Genomic DNA, 27,542 nt, shown 5'->3' with positions numbered 1-27,542 from the left:
CCGTCTATCGCGTCCCCCTGGCCCGGCGTGACCTTCATAAGGTCAAGGCGGCCGCCGCGCCCCCCCAGCCCGCAAGGCGCATGGGCGGGGCCCGGCTCCCTACATGCCCCGGGCGCGGCTAGCGGGAAGGGGAGGGACGTCGGCGGCGGCTCAGCCAATGGGCGCGGCGCTCGAGGGCGAGGGGCGGGGCGCAAGCTGCTCCCGGCAGCCCGTGGGGGCGAGACGAGCGGGAAGGGGCGGGGCTTGTGCGGTGGCGCAGCCAATGGGCTCGGCGCGCGGGGGATCGGGGCGGGGCGTGGGCGCCTTAGCGGCTGCGCGCTGGCCACCCCGTCTTTTCGGTCCCGGCGGCGGCAGCGCAGACCAGCGGTGCCCACGCTCCGGCTCTCCGCGCCTCCCCTCCACTCTCTTCCCGCTGCGTTGCCCGCCTCGCCACCATGACGGAACAGGCCATCTCATTCGCCAAGGACTTCCTGGCCGGAGGCATCGCCGCCGCCATCTCCAAGACGGCCGTGGCCCCGATCGAGCGGGTCAAGCTGCTGCTACAGGTGGGAGCCGGCTACGCACACGCGGACGCCGGGCGAGGTGCGAGGGTCCGGGGCGCGGGGACGACGGGCCGGGCAGGCCGCGTGCACCGGAAGCGGGAGGCTGCGCCGCTTTGTCCGCGCGCCGCCGGCTTCCGGGGATTGCCCGGGCGCGCGTCACGTGGGCGCTATGGCTTGCGCAGAAAAGGGGCCGCGGGCGCGTACGCGCGTGCGCACTGGGCCTTGCGGCACAGTTCGGGGAACGCATGCGCATGGAGCAGCCGCGTGGACGGGCCCCGCGGGGCGAGGGCCGTGACCTTGGGCGGTCACGAGGGCAGTCGTCGTGTCCTTCATTGGACTTCCGTTCTTTTCCCCTTTTTATTTTCCTTTTGCTGTTCTGAGTCAGAATAAGCTGTTTTTGTTGCGGGATTGTTAGAAATGTAGCGCTAATGCAAACATCGTTGCTAGTTTGTTGTTTGTAACACTTGTAGGGACCCGTAGTGACCAAAAGATGCTTTTTTTCTGGTAGGACGTTTGGCCAGCTTAAAGGCCACATGCACATGTTATCTTACGAAGACGGCACCTTTCGTTGGGGGTTCTTGGGGGCGTGTGACTTAGGCCCTCGTGTAAAACCCGTCTCTCTGCCCCCAGGTACAGCACGCCAGCAAGCAGATCGCGGCCGACAAACAGTACAAGGGTATCGTGGACTGCATCGTGCGCATCCCCAAGGAGCAGGGTGTGCTGTCCTTCTGGAGGGGCAACCTGGCCAATGTCATCCGCTACTTCCCCACGCAAGCCCTCAACTTCGCCTTTAAGGATAAGTATAAGCAGATCTTCCTGGGGGGTGTGGACAAGCACACGCAGTTCTGGAAGTACTTCGCCGGCAACCTGGCCTCCGGCGGGGCGGCCGGAGCCACCTCGCTCTGCTTCGTCTACCCCCTGGATTTCGCCAGAACCCGGCTGGCGGCTGACGTCGGCAAATCCGGCACGGAGCGGGAGTTCAAAGGCCTGGGAGACTGTCTGGTGAAGATTACCAAGTCTGACGGCATCCGGGGGTTGTACCAGGGCTTCAACGTCTCTGTGCAGGGCATCATCATCTACCGGGCCGCGTACTTCGGCGTGTATGACACCGCCAAAGGTGAGTGCGCTCTGCTCTCGGGGCTGACTGGACAGGTGCTGGGCGGGGGGCTTCAACAGCATGTCTGTGGACTCCCAGTCCTGGAGGCTGGAATCTGAGATCGAGGTGTGGGCAGGGCTGGTTCCTCCCGAGGCCTCTCTCCTTGGCATGTAGACGGCTGTTTCCTCCCTGTGTCCTCACAGGGTTGTTCCCTTTGTGTGTCTGTGTCCCAATTTCTTCTTATAAGGACACCAGTTCTATGTGATCTGGACTCATTCTGATGACCTGATTTTTTTTACTTTAATTATCTCTGTAAAAGCTTTTATTTCCTAGTACAGTTACGCTCTGAGGTCCTGGGGTTTGGGGCTTTAGTATATTTTGGGGGAGGACACAGTTCACGCCCTGTAAAGTAAGTCACCCTGGAGGTCGGGGCCCAGGCCCGCTGGCACCTTTGCAGTGGAACGGGTGTGAAACCTTCCACTTGCCAAGGCCCGTCTGTTTCCCTCTAGAGAGGCCCCTGCCGCCGGGTACTGGGTTGGTCTCTGGGGCCATCCTCCCAGCCTGCAGGTGGCTTCCCCATGTCTGGCTGGTGTGCTGACCCCAGCGTGACCAGTCTAGTGTCACGTGGTGCTGGGATCCCCGCGTGGAGATCCCTGGGGCCTCACGCCCACGGTGACCCCGCAGGCATGCTCCCCGACCCCAAGAACACGCACATCGTGGTGAGCTGGATGATCGCGCAGACGGTGACGGCCGTGGCGGGCGTGGTCTCCTACCCCTTCGACACCGTACGGCGGAGGATGATGATGCAGTCGGGGCGCAAAGGAGGTACCGTCTCCGCCCTGCTCCGGGCCGCCTGTGCTCTGGGGGTGGGGCATCGCTGAGTGGCCTGGCGTTCGGCCCTTCGGAGGTGCACGGCCAGCACGTGAGGTGCTCTGTGCCGGGCGGGGGGGGGGGGTGGTGCAGCATTTGGTCCCGGAGGGAAGTAGCTGGGCTTCGTGGGGGAGGCCTGGGCCGGGTGCCTGCCCCCTCTCTGCTCTTGATCCTCGGGTGTGCTGGGCCCTAGGGAGGCTGGGGCTCGAGTTTGTGTTCGATCCCCACCCAAACTGTGGGTGTGCAGAGCTTCCTTTTCCTGCGGTTGAAACGCCTAGCCACCCAGATGGTGGCAGCTGGGGCCCCGCGTCGGCACCGTGTCTCTCCGGGGCCTGCTTCGCGCCTGTGTGATCCTCTCCGTGACCCCCGCCCTCTCCCCGCAGCCGACATCATGTACAGGGGCACTTTGGACTGCTGGCGAAAGATCTTCAAGGACGAGGGCGGCAGAGCCTTTTTTAAGGGTGCCTGGTCCAACGTGCTCCGCGGCATGGGCGGCGCCTTCGTGCTGGTCCTGTATGACGAGCTGAAGAAGGTCATCTAGGCGCCCTGCCCACTCGCCACAGCGACCAACACCTCCACATAGAGGAATACCTGTTACGGACCATTGACCTTCGAGAAATTCCAGTGTCCTCGCGGAGGGCTGGGGCAGCCCTGCAGAGGGCTCCTCGTGACCGTCGGCCCTGGGTCCATGTATTGATTACGGGGGGAGGGTAATCGTGACGTGTTCGTGGGTCCACAGGCGGTGAGGCACCTCTACCCGCCAGACCTAGATTCCAGGTGCTTGTAGGACCGACTCGTGTTTAAGTATTTATTTAAGAAAATCTCGTCTCCATTTGTACTTAAGCACTATTCTCTTTTGCACAGCCGAATATTTAGTTATGTTCTATGTCAGGCGTTCTGCTGCGAAACAATAAAATTAGGACACACGAACGCTGGTTTTGTTTCTGAATTGAGCGGCCTCGTGGGGTGGGAGCAGGAAACAGCAGGGTCTCAAGCTGGGGAGGGGGAGGCCCTGGCTGCCCATCTGTGGCCTGGCCTGTCCCAGGGGCCGCCCTCAGGTGCTGAGGGGAGCACGCAGATGCGGGGACCCTGGGGCTTCCTAACCTGAAGTTCCCTTCCCCCAGTGCCCGCCCTTCCAGGCCTACCTGTCACTGGGGTTTAACCACAGAGAAGCCCCCCAGGGTGGTAGCAGCTGTGTGTCCCGTGGGCCACCCCTGCCCTGGGCTCACAGGGGAATCCCTTGCAAGGTGAGCACGTGCACCCTCTCGGGTGTGCCTGACCCCCAGCCCCAGGCAGGCAAGCATCCTTCCGCCCCTTGGAGCCGTTATCTGCAGGAAGCCTGATGTCTCCCAGGCCGCCCCAGGGTCCTGGTACGTCATCATGGGGGAATGGGGTGTATTCTGGGGCTTGCTCTGGGTGTTCTCAGGGTCCGGGACTGTGCCTGCAGGGTCATCACCAGTCTGAGGTCTCACGGTCGCACACAGAGCCGCCCAAGAACAGAACTGTCCCCTGGGTCCACGTGGAGCTTCCAGCACCAAGTGACCTTGAAGAGGTCAGACGGGTCCGCTGCAGGGGCTGGAGAGGGGAAGCCAGCTGCAGGCCACAGCAGGACCGCCCCGAGGCCGGCTGAGTTCATCGGAGAGCAGAGCTTCCATCTCCAGCCCAGGGTGAGGTCGGTCAGAGAAGCCAAGCTGGAGCTGGCTTTCCCCAAGGTTACCTTGCTGGAGCTGGGTGGGGGACAGGACGGCACGGCCGCCACACGGCCACGTGGGTCCCGCCAGCCCGGGCTCCACAGAGGAGTCCTGAGTGGAGCTGGGTGGGGGACAGGACGGCACCGGCCGCTACACGCTCACGTGGGTCCCGCCAGCCCCGGCTCCACAGAGGAGTCCTGAGGAGCAGCCTGGGCTTCTGACCCACCTGTGCCCCAGCCCTTGGGGTGGAGTCACTTAGAACTGGGACATCGTCTGTCTGTCTACCCAGACCTGTGCTGACTGCCGGGGTCACACCTGGGACACGGTTCCACCCGTGTGCATTTAGGCCCATAGACTGTGCACCATCCTGCAGACGCAGCAGGAGTGCCTTCCGCAACGCTAGCAAGTCTGCATCTGCCGTTGGGTGTGAATTCTTTGCTACAGAACTTGACATATTAAGCGCGTAAACAAGGGAACGAAATTAGAAGTACTCCAGGGAAGCCTTGCCTCTTGGAGACTCGGGTTCCCGGGGGCCAGGCAGTGCACATGGGCGTCCTTTTCCGTGGGTGTACAGGTGGGTGCCTTCACTGCCCACCACGACCATGTCTGGACGCAGGGCCACACCTCTGCGCCTGCGGGTCCCCGAGGCCCACAGGCCACGCTGCCCTGACACCCCCTTTCCTGCCGCCTTGACGCCCGTCTCCCATGTGCCTTCCCTGGGGTCGCACACGTAGCCAGGGGAGGGATGTAGACACCACCCCCCCCCCGGCCCCGCGTTGTCACACAAGTGATTTAAGGGGCTTACAAAGGGGAAATGCAGCAAGAAAACAGTTCAAGACAGAGAAACCAGGCAGGCAGGGCCCCTTAACGGACTTGGGAAGGAGCAAACCCAGTGGGCATGTGGGCGTGCGAGCACTGGCCAAGTCCAGGAGGCTGGAACGTGGGGCTCAGCGGCGCTGGGGGGTGACCCCCACTTCCAGGGGTCACGGATGAGGAAAAAAGCCGTGACATGAGACATGAGCCCAACACATGTTTTGTTCTTTCTTCCTCGAGGTGACCCCGTGTCAACTGCACCGGGCTTTCCCATCCCTGACCCCGCTTGAAACATCCACGACCTGCCGTGAGCAGGCTGTGCGCCCTCTGCCTGGCGGAAAACCGGGCCTCTGCACCAGCTTCATGTTTCCCCCAGAACCTGCACCTCGGCCACTGGACACTCCTCCTGGCTGTCTTGGTCGGGGTCCCAGGTCATCTGCGGGGTGAGGGAGGCGAGGTGAGTGCAGAGCCACCGTGGGGGCAAGTGCACCCTGGAAAGCCCCAGGGGCAGGGCCAGCGCAGAACACACGTCGGCGGGAGGCTCCCCAGGGGCTCCCGGACCCGCATCTCGGGGTGACCGCCCGTGCCACAGGACCGGAGCCGGCTCCTCCCCTGCCCATCACATTCCCAGGCCACCCTCCAGGGCCAGCAGTGCCCTGCTCCCTGGGTGGGGCTGCAGGCACCTGGCACCAGATGTGTCCCCCGGCGGGAGACACCACGTACCGTCCTTCCGTTCTGAAGTTTGCCATTGATGTGGTCTTTCATGTGAGGGATGGGAGGGAACAGCTTCTGCATCACCGAGAACCTCGGAGGAGAGAGAGAGAGACACCTGTTCTGAAACCCGCACCCACCAGCGGAGGGGAGACGCGGCGTCCACTAGAGCCCCAGCGAGGCCCCGATGTAGTAGGAGTGCAGCCTCCTTTGGGAGGGGTCCCTGCAGGAGACGTGCGGAAATGAGAAAGCGGAGCCCTAGCAGAGCTGCATCTGCTCAGTCAGCTGCACCGCACGCACCTTGGCACCTCTCCCGAGACCCCATCCTATCACCATGGCAACCTCCCCCCCCCCCAGCCTCCGCGCCGAGCCGGTGGTCCCCTCCCTGGGGCGGCGTCCCATCCGCTCCCAAACCAAGCCCCTGGGCGGGGCGGCTCTGCCTGAAGCGGCTGGGAGGGGTGGGCGTGAAGCCAGCAGCCAGACGAGGCAGGAGCCGGCGCTCGGGGCGGGGCGGGGCCGGGCGGGGCCGGGCGCACCCTTTCGGCTCAGCACGCAGGCCTGTGGAAGGGACCGCAACCGGCCTGGCTGACGCTGCCGCGCGCCTGCTGCCTGCCGGGCTGGGGAGGGGTCCCGGAGCCCCGTCCGGAGGAGCTTCCTTTTCTAGGGTCGTTTTTACGGCTGCCCCAGGGAACCAAGATGGTCGCCCAAGAGAGAGCCCGGCCAGCCCCCCTTGGGAGACGGGAAGATGCCTGGTGCTCAGAGGGGCCTGGAACCTTAAGCTCCCTTTGCGTCTCAGCTCAGGCTCTTGGCATACAAAGAAAAATATTCTTTCTAATCACTAGAAGGTCAGTATTCGTGGTGGCCACCGCCGGTGAGGTCAAGAAGAGTGGTGGCATCTCGGGTGTCAGAGGGACGGAGGGGGCGGCGTCGGGGTGAGGTGTGAGGTAGCGAACAGCGCGGGCATGTGGGGACCAGCAGACCCCCACACAGGTGCTGGGGAGGGAGGGGCCCGCAGGGTGCTGCACGGGGGACCCGGCTCCTTGGGTTCCGCGGGCGGCAGGGACCAGGTGGCAGAAACCAGGCTCTGGTTGGCAAAAGACCGCTGGGGCGACGAGAGGCGGTGGCTTGCGACTGGCGGGGGCGCGTCCCGCAGCCCAGACGCACGGGCGCACGGGGCGGGGCGGGGGCGGCGGAGAGTGGGCAGCGCGGGCTGCGTGGCCTGCGGATCGCACTCCAGAATACGACCGCGCAAACCAGGGGCCCGCGGGCTCACCTGCAAAACCGGAGCACGAGCCCCATAGCCAGCAGCGTCCCCAGCGCGATCAGCAAAGACGTCAGCCAGACGGGGAGGCGCGCGCCCTCCTCACACACTAGGGAAGAGGGGCGGGACGCGTCGGGCAGGTCCCGGGAGGTCCGGGGTCAGCACCTCCACGGGGGCTCGGGGAGGAGGTGGCCGGCACGGGGGGCGGGGGGCGCGTCCAGGAGCGCCGTCCACCTGGGGACAGCGGCCACCTGCGCACCGGGCCGGGCCCCGCGGGAATCCCTCCCAAGTCGCCAGAATCCCGATGCCCCCCGACCACCGACCGACACTTGGAGTTGGGGGCTGGTAGCGCCGACCCCTCGGATCAATTCGGGTCGCGGGCGGGGGGGAGGGGGCGTCAGCCACGCCCATCGGGAGGGGCGGGGCCAAGGTTGGTCTGTTCCCCACCTCCCTCCCTCCCTGCCACGCTGCGTCCTGGGTGCGCGCTGCCTTAGTTCTTGAATTTAATATATGGATTTTTCGCCTCAATTTCGATTCTTTTTTTAAACTGCATTAAAAGGTTTGTCTTGTAACTCAGAGTGTTGGCGATAGCCGGCTCCGCGCGCCTGGCGCAGCGCCATGGGACAGCTTGGACACACCATCACAGACGGGAGGGAGGCGGTCACAAGCCCAGGGACGTCGGGAGCCCCCAGAAGCTGGAAGAGACAGGAGGGACCCTCCCACTCACCGAAGTGTTGGGGGACACTCCATGGGCCCCAAGGTTTGTAATGGGAGAAGGTGGCATCCCTGGCCCTTACTTGCACCGTGTAGGTCCCAGGATTGTTCAGCTCCAAGAAGGCTTTATAGATCTGCAGTTTAAAAGAAAGTAGAGGGGGGAAAAAAAAAAAAAAAGAAAGTAGAGGGGAAAGTCCATTCCCAGTCCGTGGCGGAAGAATGGGGCCTTCAAGGGGTTGAGTGGGTCCTCCCCACATTCACGTGTTGGGGTCCTAACACTCAGCGTCTCAGAAGACGACTTTATTTGGAAATAGGGTTGATGCAGATGTGATGAGTTAAGAGGAGATCGGATAGGGTACAGTGGACCCCTAGCCACTATGACTGGTGTCTTTATAAAGAGGGGAAACTCAGAGACAGACACGTGCATACACACAGGGAGACACCTTGTGGATATGGAAGGGATACGGCCACAAGCCTGGGGATGCCTGGAGCCCCCAGAAGCTGGAAGAGGCAGGAAGGACCCTCCGCTGGAGCCTTTGGAGGGAGCGTGGCCCTGGGACACATTGACCTCAGACGTCTGGTCTCCAGAACTGGGGGAGGGTGAATGTCTGTGGTTCTCAGTCACCCAGTACGGCTGCCCCAGGGAACTAAGACGGCCACCCAAGAGAGAGCCCGGCCAGCCCCCCTTGGGAGACAGGAAGATGCCTGGTGCTCAGAGGGGCCGGGAACCGCAAGCTCCCTTTGCGTCTCAGCCCAGGTTCTTGGCTTCTAAATAAAAATATTCTTTCTAATCACTAGAAGGTCATTATTCGTGGTGGCCACCGCTGGTGAGGTCAAGAAGAGTGGTGGCATCTCGGGTGTCAGGCAGAATGGAGCCTGTAGAACATTCAGTGGGGTCCCCCCAAGAAGAGTCGTACCCCCAGAACCTGGGACCTTATTTGGAAACAGGGTCTCTGCAGAGGTGATGCAGTGAAGGGTCTGAGATGAGGTCCTCCTGGAGGAGGGTGGCCCTACATTCAATGACAGGGTCCTTCTAAGACACAGAAGAGGAGAGACACAGAGGAGAAGCCCCGGGAAGACAGAGGCAGAGATGGGAGGGATGCGGCCACAAGCCCAGGGATGCCTGGAGGCCCCAGAAGCTGGAAGAGGCGGGAAGGACCCTCCCCTGGAGCCTCCGGAGGGAACTCGGCCCTGGGACACTTTTATCTCACTCAGACGTCTGGTCCCCAGGACTGAGGGAGAATGAAGGTCTGTTGCCCACATTGTGTGGTCCTCTGTATATACACACACACATATATCTAGTATTGATTTGAATCATATCCCCTAAAACAATAGATAAGTCCATATTCTAACAGCTGGTACCCGTGAATGGGATCTTACATGGACAAAGGGTCTTTGCAGATGTGATGAGGTGAAGGGTCTGAGATGTGGTCCTCCTGGAGGAAGGTGGCCCTACATCCAATGACAGGGTCCTTCTAAGACACAGAAGAGGAGAAACACAGACACAGAGGAGAAGCCCCGAGAAGACAGAGGCAGAGACGGGAGGAAGAGGCAGAGACAGAGACAGAGAGAGACAAAGGAGAGACGGTGGCCATGGGGTCTGTGGCCGGTAGTTGCGGTACGGAAGCAGCTGCCTCCGCAGGTTGGAGGCAGTTAGATAGTGAATTAGGGCGTGGTGACACTCCCACCGAATCCTGAGGGATTTGGGGGCCAGGGGGTGGACCTTTAGGGCAGCACCAGGCAGGTGATGGCATCCGGTCTATGGACCGGGGAGCTTCATCTCAGAGTCACTGGACAGTAATAGACATAAGGAGCCTGCGCTTGGGATGCCAGACTGGGGCGGGGGCGGGGGACACCCACCTCCTGTTTGTAGGCGAGCTCCGTACCCTGTAAGAGAAAAGCAGAGCATGGGTGCCTGACCCCATCCCCAGGAAGGGCCGTCATTTGTCAGGGCGTCTTCAGGTTTACAGAAAAGTCGAGGATAAAATAATCAGTCATTGAGTAGAAATAATAAATAGATACTTCTGTACACAAAAATAATAAATAGAGGTAACTGAGTATAACATATCGATGAACTAACAAGTACCTGGGGGAGGGATAAATTAGGAGTTTGGGATTAACAGACACACACTACTCTATATATATAATAGATAAATAACAAGGACCTACTGTAGAGCACAGGGAACTCTACTCACTATCTTGTAATAACATGATGGAAAAGAATCTGAAATATATATATATATATAACTGGACATATACAGTTAATATGTGTATGTAACTGAATCACTTTGCTGTGACCTGAAACTAACACAACATTGTAAATCAACTATGTTTCAATTAAAAACAAAAAGTTTTTTAAGTACCTAGTCTTTTATGAAAAAAATAAAATTGATAGACTTGCTTTTTTTGAGCCGTTTTGGTTAACAGAAAAATTGACCATACGCTAGTTGAGTCTAAATAAGAAATATAGTACATAAGTCAGTAGACAGCAATAGTGAATGGAAGTAAATTGTAGAGTATAAAATACCAACTACCTCAAAAATATCTGGTCTTTTTAATCAATAGACTTGACTTTTTTTGAGTGGTTTTGGGTTTACAGAAAACTTGAAGATAAGCAGTAATTGAGTATAAATCATAGGTATATAGATACATTGACATAATGAATAAATATAAGTAAATAATTGAGTATAAAAATGAGCTCAAAACTACTTATTTTCTTTTAATTTATGGACTAATTTTTTGAGCAGTTCTAGGTTTATAGAAGAGTTGAGTATGAAATAATCAGAACACGAATATAAATAATAAATACACACAAACAGGTAAATACGCATAAAAGATAAATATAAGTAAATAATTGAGTATAAGATGCTGATTAGTGCAAAAATATTTGGTCTTTTAAATTAATAGATTTTTTGAGTAGTTTTAAGGTTGTGGAAAAATTGAGTATAAGCAGTGATTGAACATAGATAAAAAATAAATGTAATAAATATAAGCAAATAATTGAGTATAAAATACTGATTGACTCAAAGTGCTCGGTCTTTTTTTAATTAATAGATTTTTTTGAATAGTTTTGTGTTTATAGAAAAATTGAGTAAACGGCAAGGTCCTACTGTGTAGCACAGGGAACTACATTCAATATCCCGTGACAAACCATCATGGAAAAGAATATGAAAAAGAATGCATATATGGGTATAACTGAATCACTTCTCTGTATAGCAGAAATTAACACAACAGAGTACATCAACTATACTTCAATAAAATAAAAAATGAGTACAAGCAGTTATTGACTATAAATACATAAACAATAAATAATTACAAGTAGACAATTAAGTACAAAATACCACCTAGCTCAAAAATAGCTGATCCCTTTTTTTTTAACCTATTGACTCCATTTTTTTGAGCAGTTTTCGGCTTATGAGAAAGTTGAGTGTAAAGTATAAATAAATGTAACACGCACAGAAAAATAAACGTAGTCAATAACTATGCCAGCCACTGAGTATAGAATACCGGTGATCTCCAGCATATTTTTTTAACAGTAGGTTTATTCAGGTATGATTTGCGTACAGCAAAGCACACCAGCAGAGCATATAATCTGCTGACTTTGGCAAACGTGTGCGTGAAACCGGCACAATACAGGAAACGTGTCCATCACCCCCAAATTCCCTCCAGCTTCTCCTCCATATGCCCTCCTCCCTGCGCCCCTGCCCCAGCCCTCAGATCTGTCCCTACAGAGCATCCTGAGTTTTCCTGTGTAAATTGTTTCTTTTATGACACTTTTAAACATACACAAGGGACCCTCCAGTTCTTGGTGGCTAGGATTCCACTGCGTGGCTATATTTTGTTCATCCCTTCCCTAGGGTTGTGTCCTGTTTAGGGACCATTATACACGTAGGTGCTACAAACACTTAGGTCCCATCTTTGGGGGGCTACTGGTTTCATTTCTCGCAGGGGAATTGCAGGCTCTGTGACATACGGTCAGACAGAGTTTCACCAAGTGGCTGTTTCAACCTTTTGCTCTTTTTCTGTAGGGTTATCTTCTGCGTGTTGACAGGTAAACATTCCTCCTCTACCCCAAACCTGACGAAAGTATGCAAGCATTCCCTTCCATATTCTGATTCCTTTCCAACGTCAGCGGTGTCACTCAAACGGCCAAACACTTGGAGTTTTGCTAAAGCTCATTTATTTTACAGTTCCTCTGTTTTTTTTTGTTTGTTTGTTTTGAATGTTTCACCTACCCCCAAAGCCCCGGAGTCCAGGGGGATGTAAGAGTATAAGAGATGCCCACCCAGGAAACCGCTTACCTTCTGTATCTGCAGTTCATACTTGAAGTCATCATTAAGGTGACTCCTCACTTGCCACTGCATGAACAAGTAGCTTTGGTTACACCACCTGCTAGTGATGTTGGGAGCAGCTAATACCTCTAGGGAGAAAAAAAACACTTTTATGAGTAAAGCACATCAAAAAAGAATTTCTTCCCCCCCCCCCCCCCCGCCCAGAGATACTTTTAAAAGAGGCCTCCTACAAGCTGGGGGGGTGTGGGGGGAAAGAGAAGAAAATGTCATTCCAAGGTTAAAAAGTATCAAGAGACAGAGACAAGTGAGAGAAAACTGTTGGCATGATTAGGGTCACTGAGCCTGCGGACCAGCTCAGACACTGGCCCGGGGGGACCCCTCACCCACTCGGAGGCCCTTGCAAAGCTTTCTTCTCGTCTGTGCAGGGACACCCCTCAGAGCAGCGCTGTTCTTTTCCCTCTCGGCGATTCCAGTCCCTGGGGCTACGCTTCTCCAGCAGGGGGAGCAAAGCGCGGTCCAGCTGCAAGGTCCCGCCCTCCTGCCCACTGGACCAATCGGCTCTGCTCAGACCCCACCTCCAGGGCAGCTGGCCCCTCCCCGAGCTGCCCGGGGCCAGTCCTGCCCCCAAGACTTTGGCCGCCAATCCCACTCCCAAAAGTTCACCCGGAATCTTCTGCCCCCGCCTTGGACTCTGACCGGGTCCCACCCCCTGCTTCCTTCTCACCTGCCACCCCCAGCGTGGGACCCAGCTCCTCCAGGACCCTCGGGCCCCCTCTGTGGGCTGTCCCAGGGCTCCGCCCTTTGCCCTCCCTGGGGTGTTGTGCATCCCTGATTCCGGCTCCATCAGTTTCCTGAGGGACGGCGCCTAGGTCTACAGGTCTGACCCCCCGCCAGGACCCCACTGGTGTCTGCCCAGGCTCACCATGGGGTGGTCCCCAGTCCCGGATCCCCCCACTGATGTGCACTCAAACCTCCGGCCACCTCCACTCCCACTGCCACACGGGCTGGCACCACCCCGCCACCCCTGCTGGGAACCAGGCCGTGGACACCCCACGTGGACAGCAGGGCTGGGGCCGGAGCACAGTGCGGAGTTGCGGGCGGGGCTACACGTGTAGGGCTGCACTCGCCCAGGGGTGCGTGGTGTGTGAGGGACGTGGCATCAGAGTGAGGTTGGCTCCCGGGCCGGGGGGACACCACAGACAAAGGCAGGAGGCCCATCCCGGCTTCTGAACCGGAGGCCCCCATCTTCTCCCCTTTTGCACCCACCTCTCCGCTCATATGCTTCCCTGCTACACGTGGACCAGCCAGGGTGGTGAGGGGCCAGGTTTCATGGGACTTGAAGCTGTCCTAGTTTGGGGGGCAGTGGGGTCTAATTTAAAGTAAAAAGTATTGACAGAGCTTTGCTAAGATGGGTTTTGTGTCCTGAAAACCTGCCGTCGATAGATTCAAACAAAAAGAATAACTATTTTTGAGCTATTTTTGAACACAGGGCCTGGAGAGGGGCGACCCGTGTGAGACCCCCAGCCTCATGGTGCAGCTGTCCTCGGTGGATGGGGGGCACAGCGCCATCTGCTTGGTGTGTTCTGGAAATGCTTCCTTAGGTCCAGGGAACACAGAGCAGCTGCTGTGAGATAGGTGTCTGTGTCTCCCCAGATTCACGTGCGGAAGCCCTGACGCCCAGTGGGACGGCTTTAGAGGCAGGGCCTTTCGGACACAATCCGGGGTTAGATGAGGTCCTGAAGGTGAGGCCCCCATGATGGGATCAGTACCCTTATAATCAGAGCAAGGGGGTGTGGGATGAATTGGGAGATTGGGATGGACATACGTACACTAAGATGTGTAACACAGATACCTAATGAGAACCTGCCGTACAGCACAGGGAACTCTACTTCGCGTTACAGCAGAAACTAACACAACACTGTAAAACAACTCTACCCCAATAAGAAATAAGAATAAAAAAGAAGTGGGGGAAGAGGCACCAGAGTTCGCTCTCCACTGTGTGAGGACACAGCACACACGCAAGCCAGGAAGAGGGTCTCGCCAGGAACTGACGTGCCCACGCCCCGACCTCCGACTCCCAGCCCCCAGGACTCTGGGAGAGGAGTGTGCCATCTAAGCGCCCAGCCTCGGGTATTCGGTTTCAGGACAGCAGGCAGCATCTCCACGGAAGTACGGCACACGAAGCAGGCTCACATTTTCTCACCGATTTTGGCTAGTCTATCACTCGTTGCAGAGCAGGGGATTTTGGAGCCGCCGCCGGTACCATTCACCAGGAAACGCGTCTGATCCTTGGATAACACAGAGATGTTGTGAAAACGGCACTGGACGTTTGTTCCTCGCTCATCTGCTCTGTACTGGGAGCACGGCCACGTCTCGCAGGAGCTGCGAGGGGTGCGGCTGCGTCACGAGTGGCCCTGAAGCCCCCGCCCCAGCCCGGGGGAGCCCCGGCGAGCCCAAGGCCACACCTACTCCAGGTTCTCCAGGTAGAGATGGTACTGCACGTCCCTCGGGGCCTCCCGGCCCACCGCCCAGCTGCACGTCAGGAAATCCACGTCGTGAACCCAGCAGGTCAGGTTTTCTGCAGCCGCCCTGGGATTCCCTTCTGGGCTTGCAAAGAAGAGGGAAAAAAAAAACCCAAAACTGAGTCCCGGATAAACACCAAGGTCCTACTGTAGAGCCCAGGGAACTATATTCAATATCCTGGGATAAACCATCATGGAAAAGAATATGAAAAAGGATATTTATGTATAACTGAGTCACTTTACTGGGCAGCAGAAATTAACACAACGTTGTAAATCAACTATACGTCAATAAAATTTAAAAAAAAAGTTTTTGAAGTGAGTCTCTTTTTGGTGATCCTTGTGAATTCTCACGCGGTTCTAAGAAATAATAGAGGGGCTTCCCTGGTGGTGCAGTGGTTGAGAGTCCGCCTGCCGATGCAGGGGACATGGGTTCGTGCCCCAGTCCGGGAAGATCCCACGTGCGGTGGAGCGGCTGGGCCCGTGAGCCATGGCCGCTGAGCCTGCGCATCCGGAGCCTGTGCTCCGCAACGGGAGAGGCCGCAGCAGTGAGAGGCCCGCGTACCGCAAAAAAAGAAAAAGAGAAAAGAAAAGAAATAATAGACACATCCATGTAGCGCTTACCGTTTCTGCAGTGGTAACAACTCCCCTCCCTGCAAGGCTCCCCGCCCATGGCCCGCCCCCCGTGACCCTATATACCCTTACCGGATCCCTCCTGCCCCCAACCCTGCCCACCTAACCCTAAGCCTAAGAAACGCCCAACAGTCTTCTGGAACTTTCTTTCTTTCTCTTACTAGCTACTCCTCAGCTAAAGTCCGTTGCCATCAGAACCCTATTTTTAAGAAGTGACGTATTTTGGATGAAACGTGGATCAGCTAGAGTCACGGAAAACATTTTTTTTTTTTTTGGCGGTACGCAGGCCCCTCACTGCTGTGGCCTCTCCCGTCGCGGAGCACAGGCTCCAGACGCGCAGGCTCAGCGGCCGTGGCTCATGGGCCCAGCCGCTCCGCGGCCTGTGGGATCTTCCTAGACCAGGGCACGAACCTGTGTCCCCTGCATCGGCAGGCGGACTCTCAACCACTGTGCCACCAGGGAAGCCCCATTTTTTTTTTTCTTAATGAAAGGGGAAAAGAAAAATCCAACAACATAAACTGTATTTCCAACAATTTGGAGCCAGAGTTTATCTTCCTCGTTTTCCCATTCTCAGAAGAGCACAGTTTTGTGATATTCCAACTTCCTGACAAAGAGCGCAGGAGGTGTTCAGACTTGCTACTGTGTTCTCTCTGTCCAAACCGTATATGGGATCAGACAATCTGTTTGCTTGGCATGAGGAAAATGATAAAACTCTGTTCTCAAACTAAAAAGACAAAACAAAACAAAAAAGCAAAAACACAAAAACCAACAACAACAAAACCGCTCTATGTTTCTACAGCTCCATTCATTCAGCCAGGTGCCGTGTGTGAAATTGCGTGAGACCCTCCGAGATGGTCTTTTTCCCACGAAGCTATGTCCCTGGAGACCCATCCAAGGTAAAAGCCATTATTTTGGTATTCAGAGCACTAACAGATGATTGAAAGCAAAGAACACCCTGAAAGAGCATCTTCCCCTCACCTTGACTAGGATACTGAATCCACGTGGAGAATGGCTGACCTTTGGTCACCTTGATGCTGTAGTTTGTAGCTTGGCATGACAAGTCAGGAATACTGCAATACGCCCTTTTCCGTGCCTGAGAGAGACAGAGCAATCTATTATTGCTCTATCCCTAATTATTATTACCAATCATAATTAGGGGAGAACTAATAAAACACTGAGACTTTAGATTTTAAAAAGAAAGAAAGAAAACTATAGGTTTTCTTTAGTTTTCCTCAACCTCCAAAGCCGGAGTCTCGGTATGCAGAGAGAGAGAGAGAGAGAGGGAGATGAAAATGAGGAAATCACTCACCAAAAGGAAAAAAATATCCTAGAAGGTTCTAAGACAGAGTTGGCAGAATGCCTTGATATTTTGAGAAGATATTTAGCCATTTGGCCAAGAATGTGATGGTAAAGTAGTGATGGACAAACTGGGCAAACAGATAAAACCTCAAGGAAATGGAAATTATTAAATTTAGGAAAACAAACATTTGTGTAAGACAGGAAAGAAAAATCCCCATTAACCACATGGCTCAGGTGTGAATAGTGTTTATATGGTTATAATAAACTGAATATTTGTCGAGAGAGGAGAGAGTGTGAGCTGGGGATGGCAACTGCTGGGGAGGTGAGTTGTGCATAGGAAATAGAGAGTGAAGCCTCCCGTCCCTTAGGAGAAAAATCAACACATTTTGGCCAAACGGACTGAATCAAGAATTTGTGTTATAGAGAGATGCAGAGGTCTAGAACAACAGCATCGGGGGTAAAAAGGTAAAAAGTGATGTCTCACTGAAAAGCTGCTGTTTTGTTATAACGAACCCCGTACGACTATTTTCCTCTTTAAACTCTGTGCAGGTATTGATTTGGAAACAAAAAACAGAAAACAGGAAAAGAGGGCTTCCCTGGTGGCGCAGAGGTTAAGAATCCGCCTGCTGATGCAGGGGACACGGGTTCGAGCCCTGGTCCGGGAAGATCCCACATGCCGCGAGCAACTAAGCCCGTGCGCCACAACTACTGAGCCCACGTGCCACAACTACTGAAGGCCGTGTGCCTAGGGCCGTGCTCCGCAAGAAGAGAAGCCACCGCAATGAGAAGCCCGCGCACTGCAACGAAGAGTAGCCCCCGCTCGCCGCAACTAGAGAAAGCCTGCATGCAGCAACGAAGACCCAACACAGCCAAAAATAAATAAATAAACTAATTAAAAAAAATTTCTCGGTTCTTCTGCAACATTTGTTCTTGCAGATAGAGTTTAGGGTCAACTGGCCGAGCTCCATTAAAATCCCATAGGGGTTTGTCATGAACTGGATTGTGCCCTACCCACCCTGCAAAGAAAAAACCCTCATATATTGAAATCCAAACCCTTAATGGAAATGCATTTGGCGTTGGGGGTCCTTAAAGAGGGGATGAAAGCAAAATGAGATCATTAGGGTGGGTCCTGATCCCATAGGACTGCTGTCCTTATGAGAAGAGGAGATCAGGACACAGACACACACAGAGGGACGACCACGTGAGGACACAGGGAGGAGAGGGCCGTCTACACGCCCAGGAGAGAGGCCTCGGGAGGGACCAGCCCTGCCCACACCTGGATCCCAGATTCCAGCCTCCAGGACTTGGGGACATACATGTCTGTTGTTTATGCCGCCCCGTGTGCGGTGCTTTGCTACAGCAGCAGCCCAAGCGGACTAACATAGGGTGTGATTGGATTGTACTCAGTTGAGAGCCATTTGAGGGAACCAACGTTCTTCCCAAGGACGCGGACAGGTGCGTCCTTCTCATGAAACATGCTCAGCGGTTGGCATTCTCACCACGGCCTCTGCCCATGAGACGTGTCACAGTTCTCACGCCCTCCGAACCCTCTGATACAGGAGGGGATTTGAGTGGGGGGCAGGGGATGGTGGAGGGGGACAGTGTTTCCCGAGGTCTCACTTTCAACTGGGCTTGGTTCTCTACCTGCAGCATCTCAGCCCATTTCCACACCAACCCTCTCCGGTGGGTACCATTCTGGATGTCTTCCAGATCAGGAGCCCCAAGCCGCAGTGCCCGTAAAGGACCCCACATTCCACAGCTGAGCCCAGGAGTAGAACCCGTGTCTCTGTGATGCTATGTACAGGGAAGACGGTTTACCTTAGTGAAAGCTTTTGAATTGATGAAACACATAATTTCGGAAACGTTTCCATGGAGGTCCCAGGTCAATCTTTTTCTTCCCGGCTCCATCCTTAGGTTCTTGATTGGTGGGTCTGGATCGGAAATGTCTATAGGGTTAGGGTCTGGAGAGAGGCACACAGCGCTTAAACTGTGTCCTACTCAGTTACCCCTTGGGAAGCTGAGTTCCACACGGAGAAGTGGCTGCCTGAAGCAGGCAGAGGACCCGAATCTGTAGCACCTTAGTGAGCTCACCAGCTCACCCTCCCAACAATGGGGGCAGAGAGTCAGAAAAGCAGATCACCGCTGCCGTCCGCGTTGATGGGAAATGTGCCTTTCTTAAGCATGTATGTCAAAGAAGGTCGTTTTCACTGAAAACCAATTCAGGCTGAGAGAGTTGGCTCAGTGTCTGCTCTCCAGACTGAGAATTCGGAATGCTTTGCAAGTTGCAATAGAAATTTTAATGTAGGGACTTCCCTGGCGGTCCCGTGGTTAAGACTTCGCCTTCCAATGCAGGGGGTGCGGGTTCGATCCCTGGTTGGGGAGCTGAGATGCCACATGCCTCGGGGCCAAAAAACCCAAACATAAAACAGAAGAAGTATTGTAACAAATTCAATAAAGACTTTAAAAGTGGTCCACATCAGAAAATCTTAAAAAAAAAAGAAATTTTAATGTGATATATTAAAAATATATAAACTCATATACAAGTATATATAATGGAGTATATATTTTCATAAAGTAGGAGACCTGATCTTTACACAAGGATATTTATGTTCTTACACAGAGTGCCAGAGGAATTCTCATCTTCTTGGAAAACCACCCAAAATGCGTACATCTAAATACATTTTGAAGTGTAATCAAAGCACATATATATTCGTATGATGCTGTCAATGGGGACGGAGGTCAGAGTTTGCAGACCAAAGGATTCCACGTGTTTTATCAGTGACTTGCTTCATGAAGCAATCACATAGGACCAATAACTCAAAGTTATAAAGGTCCATCAGACATTTCTTCAGCTGTTATCTGTGACCCCTCATTTACAGGATTTCGCAGAAATGATTATAAACCGCAAGCGCTGTGATCAGTTATCAGGATCAACAACCTTAGTTTGACAAGCAAGACCAAATCCTGTGAATATCCTGGTTTCTGGCATTACGGTCTCCCAACCTATAAGGATAATTTATTCCTTAAAAAACAACTTCCCTAGGGAAATTTCTTACAAGTGAAAATGTAATTTTTAATGGATTCTTATGCCTCAGAATTTATATTCACTTCTTCCAAAACAACAGCAAATACCATTAAAACAGCTATGAGTGATGCAGTAGAAAATATGAGTTTTAGCGTATTTTTATTACATTTAAGTTTGTTTTTAATGTTTGTAGCTTTATTTACAACTTTAATTATTTTATTTTATTTTATTTTGTTTTGTTTTTGTTTGTTTTTTTGCGGTACATGGGCCTGTCACTGTTGTGGCCTCTCTCGTTGTGGAGCACAGGCTCCGGACGCGCAGGCTCAGCGGCCATGGCTCACGGGCCCAGCCGCTCCGCGGCATGCGGGATCCTCCCGGACCGGGGCATGAACCCGCATCCCCTGTATCGGCAGGTGGACCCTCAACCACTGCGCCACCAGGGAAGCCCACAACTTTAATTATTTTAAAATTAAAATTTTAAAATAATCTTCATAATCTAATATGAAATGTACTTATATAAAATTATATATATTTATATAAATAAGTCCATATATATTTAAATCACATAACAAGGGAGTTTTCTGTCACTATGTTTTCCATAAAATCTACCTGTGCTCCCTTAGAGTGGTTATTATCTACCCAGTTACAGCTGTGCTCACAAATAAAAAAGAACTTTAATGCAAACATTAAAAGCAAATCTGTAAAGACAAAATGAAACAAAATCAATGCAAATACACATAAGAGTGTTTACTGCAATATACTCGTGACCCTCCAGTACTCTGAAAGAAAAGGGACATAGTGTTCTCAACCCTAGAGCTCTTGAAAAACTATAGATGGTGGGAAATACTCTTCCAGTCATGATAAAGTAGCCTCAGATGTATCTCTCACCATAAGCCCCTAGAAAATGGCCAAATATATAAAGCAACTATTTTTAGACTTTCTGAAAACGAAGACAAACAATTCTGAGAGCGTATTCTGGGGTGGGAGACATTCACAATCCAATGGGACAAGGTGGAGATTCCTTGCTGAACACTGAGAAGTCAGTAAAGACCCCAGAAGAGTCATGCCTTTGTTGTCGGAGAGAAAAAGCTAAAAGTGACTCACCTTGAAAAACTTCAAAACAAGGCGACCCACCAATAAAGGAATGGCCTGCTGAAACAAAACTCACCATCCTTAAAGAAGGCAACCAGAGAAGACCCTCACCAACCCATCCTTCACAATATCCAGCACCCAATAAAAAATGACTAGACACGCAGAGAAGCAGGAATGCGTTGGCTGTGACCAGAAGAAATATCAGGTCATAGAAATCGTCCCCTAAGTGGCTGATGAAGAAATTAACAGAGACGTCCATTAAAACAGCCACTATACATATGTTAGAGGACTTGAAGGAAAACATGAACACTATGCAGTGAGGAATGGAAGATATAAAGGAGGAACCAAACAGAATTTTTAGAGGTAGAACATATAGCATCTGAGATGAAAAAATTCACGTGGATGAACTGGAAGACAATGGCAATGAGCTACGCTGAAGCCCCCAAAGAAAAATATTTGAAGAAATTGTGGCCAAACATTTCCTAACTTAATGAAAATTATAAACCTACAGGCCCAGAAAGCTCAAAAACCCTACCTAGGATACACAGACACACAGGTACCAACACACACAAACGCTAAGACGCATCATCCTCAAATGCCTTTTTAAAAAGTGGTATCGAGAAAATCTTAAAAAACCAACGGAAAAAAGGCATCGCACCTATCAGAGAACAAAGATAAGAATTTCTGCTGATTTCTCTTTAGAAACAATGGGAGACAGAAGGTACCAGAACGACTTCTCCCAATGCTGCAAGAAAACAATACAAATCCTGGTCAACCTAGAATCTATATCTTAGCGATAAATGGAAGGTGAAATATAAAGACTTTTTATAGTGACAAAAAGTGAAAGGTTTTTGTTTTTTGTATTTTTGTATTTGTTTTTTTGCCAGAAGAGCAGGTCTGTAAGAAATGTTTTCAAAAAAGGCTTGTGTGGCTGAAGGAGAAATCAGCAGATGGACACTCACGAAGGAATGTGGAACCAAGGTGAGCAGAGATGCAGAAATACCAGAAATAGTAGAAATGTAGGCAAACATGGAAAGCTTTCCCAGTTTTTTAAGGTTTTAAAAAGATAATTCTTTAAAAGAAAATATTGTATTGTGTATTGTGGGCTTATAGAGATGTAGAAGTACATGTGTGACATGGCATAAAGGATGAGGCAGGAAGTAAACGTATACTGTTTTGAGATTCCTATGTTCTATGTGAAGTAGAATAACATTATTTGAAGAGAGTATGTACTGAATGGAATCATCCCAGAGGAACCGCACAAGCCATAGAACAAAGAGGGCTAGCCCAAAAGCCAACGGTAGAGAAAAACACAAAAACAAGAAAAGCACTAAAAAAGTAACTGGAAAGAAGTCAGGAAAGGAGGGGCGAAAAAAAGAAAAAAAAGAAAAACTGAAAAAAAAAAAAACCAGCAAACAAGCAGCAAAATGGTAGAATTAAACTCAATCACCTTAATAAGTTCATTGCATGCAAATGGTCTAAACACTCCAGTGAGAAGGAAAGTTTTTCAGGCTAGACTTTAAAAGTACCCCACAGTATGCTGTCTGCAAGAAAGGTACTTTAAATATAGTTTAAATGGCAATAATAGGAAAGCATATTTTATGCAAGCTCCAATTGTATAAAACCTAGGATTTTATCCCAGGATTTTATTTCCGGGGGTAAGAAGGGACCATTTCAAGCGATTAAATGGCCAATTCATCCTAATATATGTGCTCTCAACAGTCATTTTGAAAATACATGAGGCATAAGCACCACCTCCCTGTCTAATAGAACAGATAGACAGAATACGGGAGGGATATACAGGACTTGAACAAAATATCAACAATTTGACCTAATTGACATTGTGGGGACATTCTAACCAATGACGGCAGGGTGCACATTTGTTTTTTGTTTTTTTTTTTGTCCGGGGGCGAGCCGCACGGCTTGCGGGATCTTAGTTCCCTGACCAGGGCTGGAACCCGCGTCCCCTGCAGTGGAAGTGCAGAGTCCGAACCACTGGACCACCAGGGAAGTCCCAGGATGCACATTTTTATCAACTACAAACAGAAGATTCATCAAAATAGACCGTGTACTGGCACGGGGAGTGTCAGTCCTTTTAAAAAGGTTTAAATCATTCACTGTGTATATATTCTCTGACTACAATTCTCTCTTGATTAAATTCAAGATCAGTCTTTTAAAATCTGGAACACACCAGATATTTGCAAACAAAACGACATACTGATAAATTACCATGTGCGTCTTAGAAGAAATCACAGGAAATGTAGAAAACATTTTGAACTGAATGAAAATGAAAGGAAAAAAAAGTGCGACGCAGCTACAGCAATGCTTACAGGGAAATTTATAACATTACATGTTTATGTTAGGAATAGAGTTTAAATTCAAGAATCAGTTTGCACATGAAGACGTTAGAGAAAGAAGAACAAATTAAACTGAAAAGAAATTAAGCCTAAAGCAAAATCCCTAAAAAAAATAAAGGGAACAAAAAAAATATCAGTGAAAAAGAAAGTGGAAAAACTATATAGATTGTCAAGGAAACCAAAAGCTGGTGCTATACAAGAGACAATATAATGGAAAAACCTCTCTCTTGCTACACTGATCAAGAAAAAAACAAAAAAAGACCAATTTTAGGAATGAAAGAGGGGACACTGATACACATCCTGAAAGACATTGAAAGAAGAATTGGGGGTAATTTGAACAAAAGTTATGCCAATACCTTCAACAATGTATGACATGAACCAGCTTCTTGAAAGACACACATTAGCAGTACTGACATAAGTGGCAAACCTGAATAACCCTGTAAGTATTAAAGGAATAGAATATATAATGAAAAAGCTTCCCGAAAGAAAGCATCAGGCACAGATGGCTTTGCGGCTGAATCCCACCAGCAATTTAAAAAAGAAATAGTAACAACGTGCGGAAACTTTCTGAAAACAGAGGAAAGGCGGGAAACATGTTCTGACTCACTTTATGAGGCCAGCGTTATCCTGATACCAAAATCAAAACATTAGAAGTAAACTGAAACCGAAAACGCCTTATACTCCTGGACACCAAATTCCTTCACAGAATACTAGCCCATAAAATCAGGTAAAGTACAAAAGTGGTAACACCTCCTGACCCAAAGGATTTACTCCAGGAATATTTTAAGGCTATTTTAACCATCACTATAATGGGCCCCTTTAACAGAAAACTGGTGATCGTATCCGTAGAAGCAGGAAAACCTTTTGACAATGTTTAACACCCCTTTGAGACGAAAAACTCTCAGCAAACTAGACAGGGACGAAAACGTCCTTCCCCTGATAAATCTCTGAAAATCCTGGCGCTAATTCAGACTCAGTAGGGAAGGACTAACCACTTCTCCATATGATTCGAACAAGACAAGGTGTCTGGTTTCAACGCTTCTATTCCACCGTGTCCTGTACCCACGGCTTCTCTAATGCACTTTGACCAACGTTGTACTTTTAGGGCGCTTAGGGGGGAAATGTTAGAACGGTACAACGCGCTCCCTGCTTCCTTCAGCGTTTGGCTCCTAGAAAGCTACTCACTTCCTGCCCGTGGTCAGTGACCCCAGAATACCCATGGGCCTGAAGCCACCACAAAGGTGGCAGCAGCCTCAGCCCCGTACAAGTGGGGCAGACAAAGACGGGGGGCGGGGGTGGGAGCCTCAGGCGTGGAGAAAGCCCCCTCCCCTCCCAGACCTCCTGCATCTCCCGGCCCCTCTGGTCACCAGGTGCGGCCACGTGACTGACTTGGAGTCCAGGCAATGGACAGAAGCAATGTGTGGTCCTCTTAGCTCAGACCTGTAAAAACTCCCGTGTGATCCGTCTACAAGCTCTTCCAAGGAGATGATGGAGCTTCCCAGGTCCATCCGTAGGTAAGGATCCCGGGTCTGTACATGGAACAGAGACCCCTGGGATGGAGTGAACTGTGTCCTTTCCCCAGCCCTCCCCAAATCATGCTGGAGTCCTAACCTCAGAACGGGACCTTAGCTGGAAATAGGGTGAGTGCAGATGTAATTAATTAAGATGAGGTCCCGCTGCCATACTGTGGCCCTAACCCAATCTGACTGGTGTCCTTATTAAGAGGGGAAATTTGGGTACAGGTACACACCCGGGGAGAACCCCCTGTGAAGACAGGAGGGAGGCAGCCACAAGCCCAGGGACACCTGGAGCCTCCCAAAGCTGGTAGAGGCGGGAAGGACCCTCCCCGGGAGCCTCTGGAGGGAGCGTGGCCCTGGGACACCTTGACCTCAGATGTCTGGTCTCCAGGACTGGGATAAATAAATGTATGTCACTCAAGTCCTCCAGACTACGGTATTTTGTTAAGGCAGCCTGAGCTGAGTAAGTCAGCAGTCCCCGGAAGAATGATACCTATGCCCTAACACACACACACGCACACACACACACTCACACCATCTGAACTCCACTACTCTTTGAGGAAGGAACGAACTTCTCATGGTTAGGCAATGCTGTGGCCATCACAGCGGCACAGGGCGCGGCGCCTGATGCAAGCACCCAGCGTCCGTGGTGAGGGGGTGCACTCTGTTCCTGTTGCCTGAAGCGCTGCTCCACATGTGCGTGTTGTGCGAGCTGGACAGGAGGCTTGGTCACTGTCCCGGGTCCACCGGTCACTCAGCGAAGCCCTGATGGGAGGGGCTTCTCTGCAGACCCTCCCCAAGGCAGCATGCCCGCCTGGAGGGCACCATATCTCTTGTACTCCTGTAAGCATCCAGGTCTTTGCACCCCGAGTTGGGCGCCCTCACTACTGGGCGCCCAGGAAACGTAGACTCTCCGTACCCCGGGGCCGAGGGCATGGCTCCCCTTGGGGGTTCTGCTGCCTGGTGGTGGGCACTCTCCACCAGCAGCAGACTGGCTCTGCACCCTGTCCCACCTGGGATATTCTCTCCCAGCCACACCTGTCACCCGAAGTCAGCCGGACACTGACAGTCAGAGGTGGGCACGGCAGCTTAAGAACCTACATCACTGTCTTTTCACCTCCTTATCGTGTGTCACGGTCGAACTTCACTATCACGTCGCGAATTGTTTCCTACCCATCACCACCGTGCTTGAAGATGGTGGGAACTTCCTGGACGCCACGGAGACCCTGGTTTTCACCCTAACCCCCCATAAATCTCCGTTACAAATGTGAGAAAAACAGGATGGAGTTGCCCCAAAAGCATCTTACTCGTTGCTTGTCTGCCTGTCCAAGCTCCAGACGACGCATCTCTCATGACACCTGGATTTTTATCTCCCGGTCCCGGAGGCCAGGATGCTATAGGATTGGTTCTTCCCACAGACTCAGAGGGAGAATCCGTTCCAGCTGGAGAACCTCTGCAGCTTCTGGGAGCTGCCCTGCCCCGGTCCTAGGCGTTCCTGCACTTGTGACTGCATCACCCCAATCTCTCCTCTATCGCCACCTGGCTTCTCCCTGTGTCCATGCCTGGGTCCAAATCTCCCCTCCTCATAAGGACACCCATTGTTCTGGACGGGGATCCACCCACGTGACCTCATCTTAACTCAGGGACGTCTGTAAAGACCCTATTTCCAAATAACTCCGGTTGACAGGTTCTGTTCGTTAGGACTTCAGCGCATGAATCTGGCGAGGACCCAGTTCAGCCCATCACCCTAATGTTTGCACGGGGTTCTTCCGACCCAGAGAGAGGGTGACAATACATCCAAGCACACTGCCGGGTCCCAGCGCCGTAGCTACACCCAGAGCTCTGCACGTAGTGTCTTGACCATATCAGGATGAACATCCTGTCTGTGAGGTACCAGTTTTGCAAGATGAACCCGCCGGGGTGACTGAGGGGAAGGCTACGTGGGAAGTGTCTGCACTATCTCTCATGGCAGCCGAGTGACTCGACCGTGACCCCAATGTAAACAGTTTCACTGAAAAGCAACACAGCCCCAGGGACCCACAGACCACACGCGGCTTTTCCTCCGGCTTTTCCTACCGTGGTCCGGTGGCAGCAGGCCGGAGACGGGCACCAGGAAGACCGCCAGCCAGACGAAAGCCATGGCCAAGGCAGCTCCCACAGGAGGGCGGGCACCAGCTGGAAGAGAAGAGACAGTGGCCGCATGGGGTGGCGGCAGGGAGGAGGCTGAGCCCCCCGGGCTGTCTTGCTCTGAGCGCAGGGAGCTGCTTCCGGGAGGAGAGCCTCCCGTACGTGAGCACGTGTGTGTGCACGTGTGTGCATGTGTGCGTATGTGTGTGTGCACGTGTGTATGCACCCGTGTATACCGCATGCCTGTGTGCATGTATATGCATGTGCCTGCACATATTACTTGTGTTTATGTGTCTGTGCACTGTGTGTGCACATGTGTGCACGTGTGTATCTGTGTGCATATCTCTGCGTCTTGTATATGTATCTGTGTGCGCTGCGTGTCTCTATATGCATATGCACGCATGTGTGTGCACACATTACATGTGTTTGTGTGTCTCTGTGTGTGCTGTGTATGCATGCATGTGTCTCTGTGTGTGTGCACACATTACACAGGTCTTTGTGTGTCTGTGTGTGCATGTATGTCTGTGTGCATGCATGTGTGCATGTGTGTATCTGTGTGTATTGCGCACACACATTACACAGGTCTGTGTGTGCATGTGTACATGCATTCCTGCGTGTATGCAGGTCTGCACATGTGTGTCTGTGTGCGTGCGTGTGTGTGTGCATGTGTGCGCGCGTGTGTGTGCGTGCATGTGTGTGTGTGTGTGTGTGTGTGTGTGTGTGTGAGCCTCTCTAAAAAGCTCCCGCCCTGGGGTTTGAGCTCACCCTTGGCTCCAGCCCCATCCCGGAACCCAGAAATCACCTTCCACGCAGCACCAGGAAACACTGGGCTCACAGAACAGTTGAAGGAAGTTTAGTTAAGAGCATGAAGTACAACGCAGTTTCCTGAACAGACCGAGTTACGGTCACTAAATCCCGTGCTGTCTCATCGTTCCTGCCAGAGCTTTTCCCCAGGTCCCCATGAAGCCCCCCTCTGCAGGCCG

At 52.1% G+C, this 27,542-nt stretch overlaps 2 protein-coding genes across 4 annotated transcripts; one reads left to right on the top strand and one right to left on the bottom strand.

The window, feature by feature from the left end:
- The first annotated feature begins 337 nt into the window (after positions 1–337).
- SLC25A6 (solute carrier family 25 member 6) lies at positions 338–3,436 on the top strand. The gene is made up of 4 exons (XM_082865324.1): positions 338–545; positions 1,173–1,659; positions 2,323–2,463; positions 2,892–3,436. The coding sequence occupies exons 1-4, from the start codon at positions 435–437 to the stop codon at positions 3,047–3,049; spliced, it is 897 nt and encodes a 298-aa protein (XP_082721450.1). The 5' UTR covers positions 338–434; the 3' UTR covers positions 3,050–3,436.
- Positions 3,437–5,225: 1,789 nt separating this feature from the next.
- Positions 5,226–26,605, bottom strand: IL3RA (interleukin 3 receptor subunit alpha). Of its 3 annotated transcripts, none has more exons than XM_082864278.1 (11): positions 26,509–26,605; positions 18,260–18,402; positions 16,121–16,235; positions 14,460–14,592; positions 14,194–14,372; positions 12,000–12,118; positions 9,559–9,585; positions 7,712–7,832; positions 6,997–7,093; positions 5,696–5,817; positions 5,226–5,448 (listed from the first exon to the last, which is right to left on the bottom strand). In XM_082864278.1, the coding sequence occupies exons 1-11, from the start codon at positions 26,570–26,572 to the stop codon at positions 5,264–5,266; spliced, it is 1,305 nt and encodes a 434-aa protein (XP_082720404.1). In that variant the 5' UTR covers positions 26,573–26,605; the 3' UTR covers positions 5,226–5,263. The 3 variants fall into 3 exon arrangements, with proteins under 3 accessions (XP_082720404.1, XP_082720406.1, XP_082720405.1); XM_082864279.1 differs by having other exon boundaries at positions 5,249–5,448; positions 5,736–5,817; XM_082864280.1 differs by lacking the exon at positions 6,997–7,093 and having other exon boundaries at positions 5,736–5,801.
- Positions 26,606–27,542: the final 937 nt, after the last annotated feature.

The sequence above is a fragment of the Leucopleurus acutus genome, assembly GCF_964270905.1.
Source record: "Leucopleurus acutus genome assembly, chromosome: X".
NCBI classification, from domain to species: domain Eukaryota; kingdom Metazoa; phylum Chordata; class Mammalia; order Artiodactyla; family Delphinidae; genus Leucopleurus; species Leucopleurus acutus.
The sequence above is the reverse complement of the archived record's forward strand: the minus strand, read 5'-3'. Positions and strand labels throughout refer to the sequence as shown.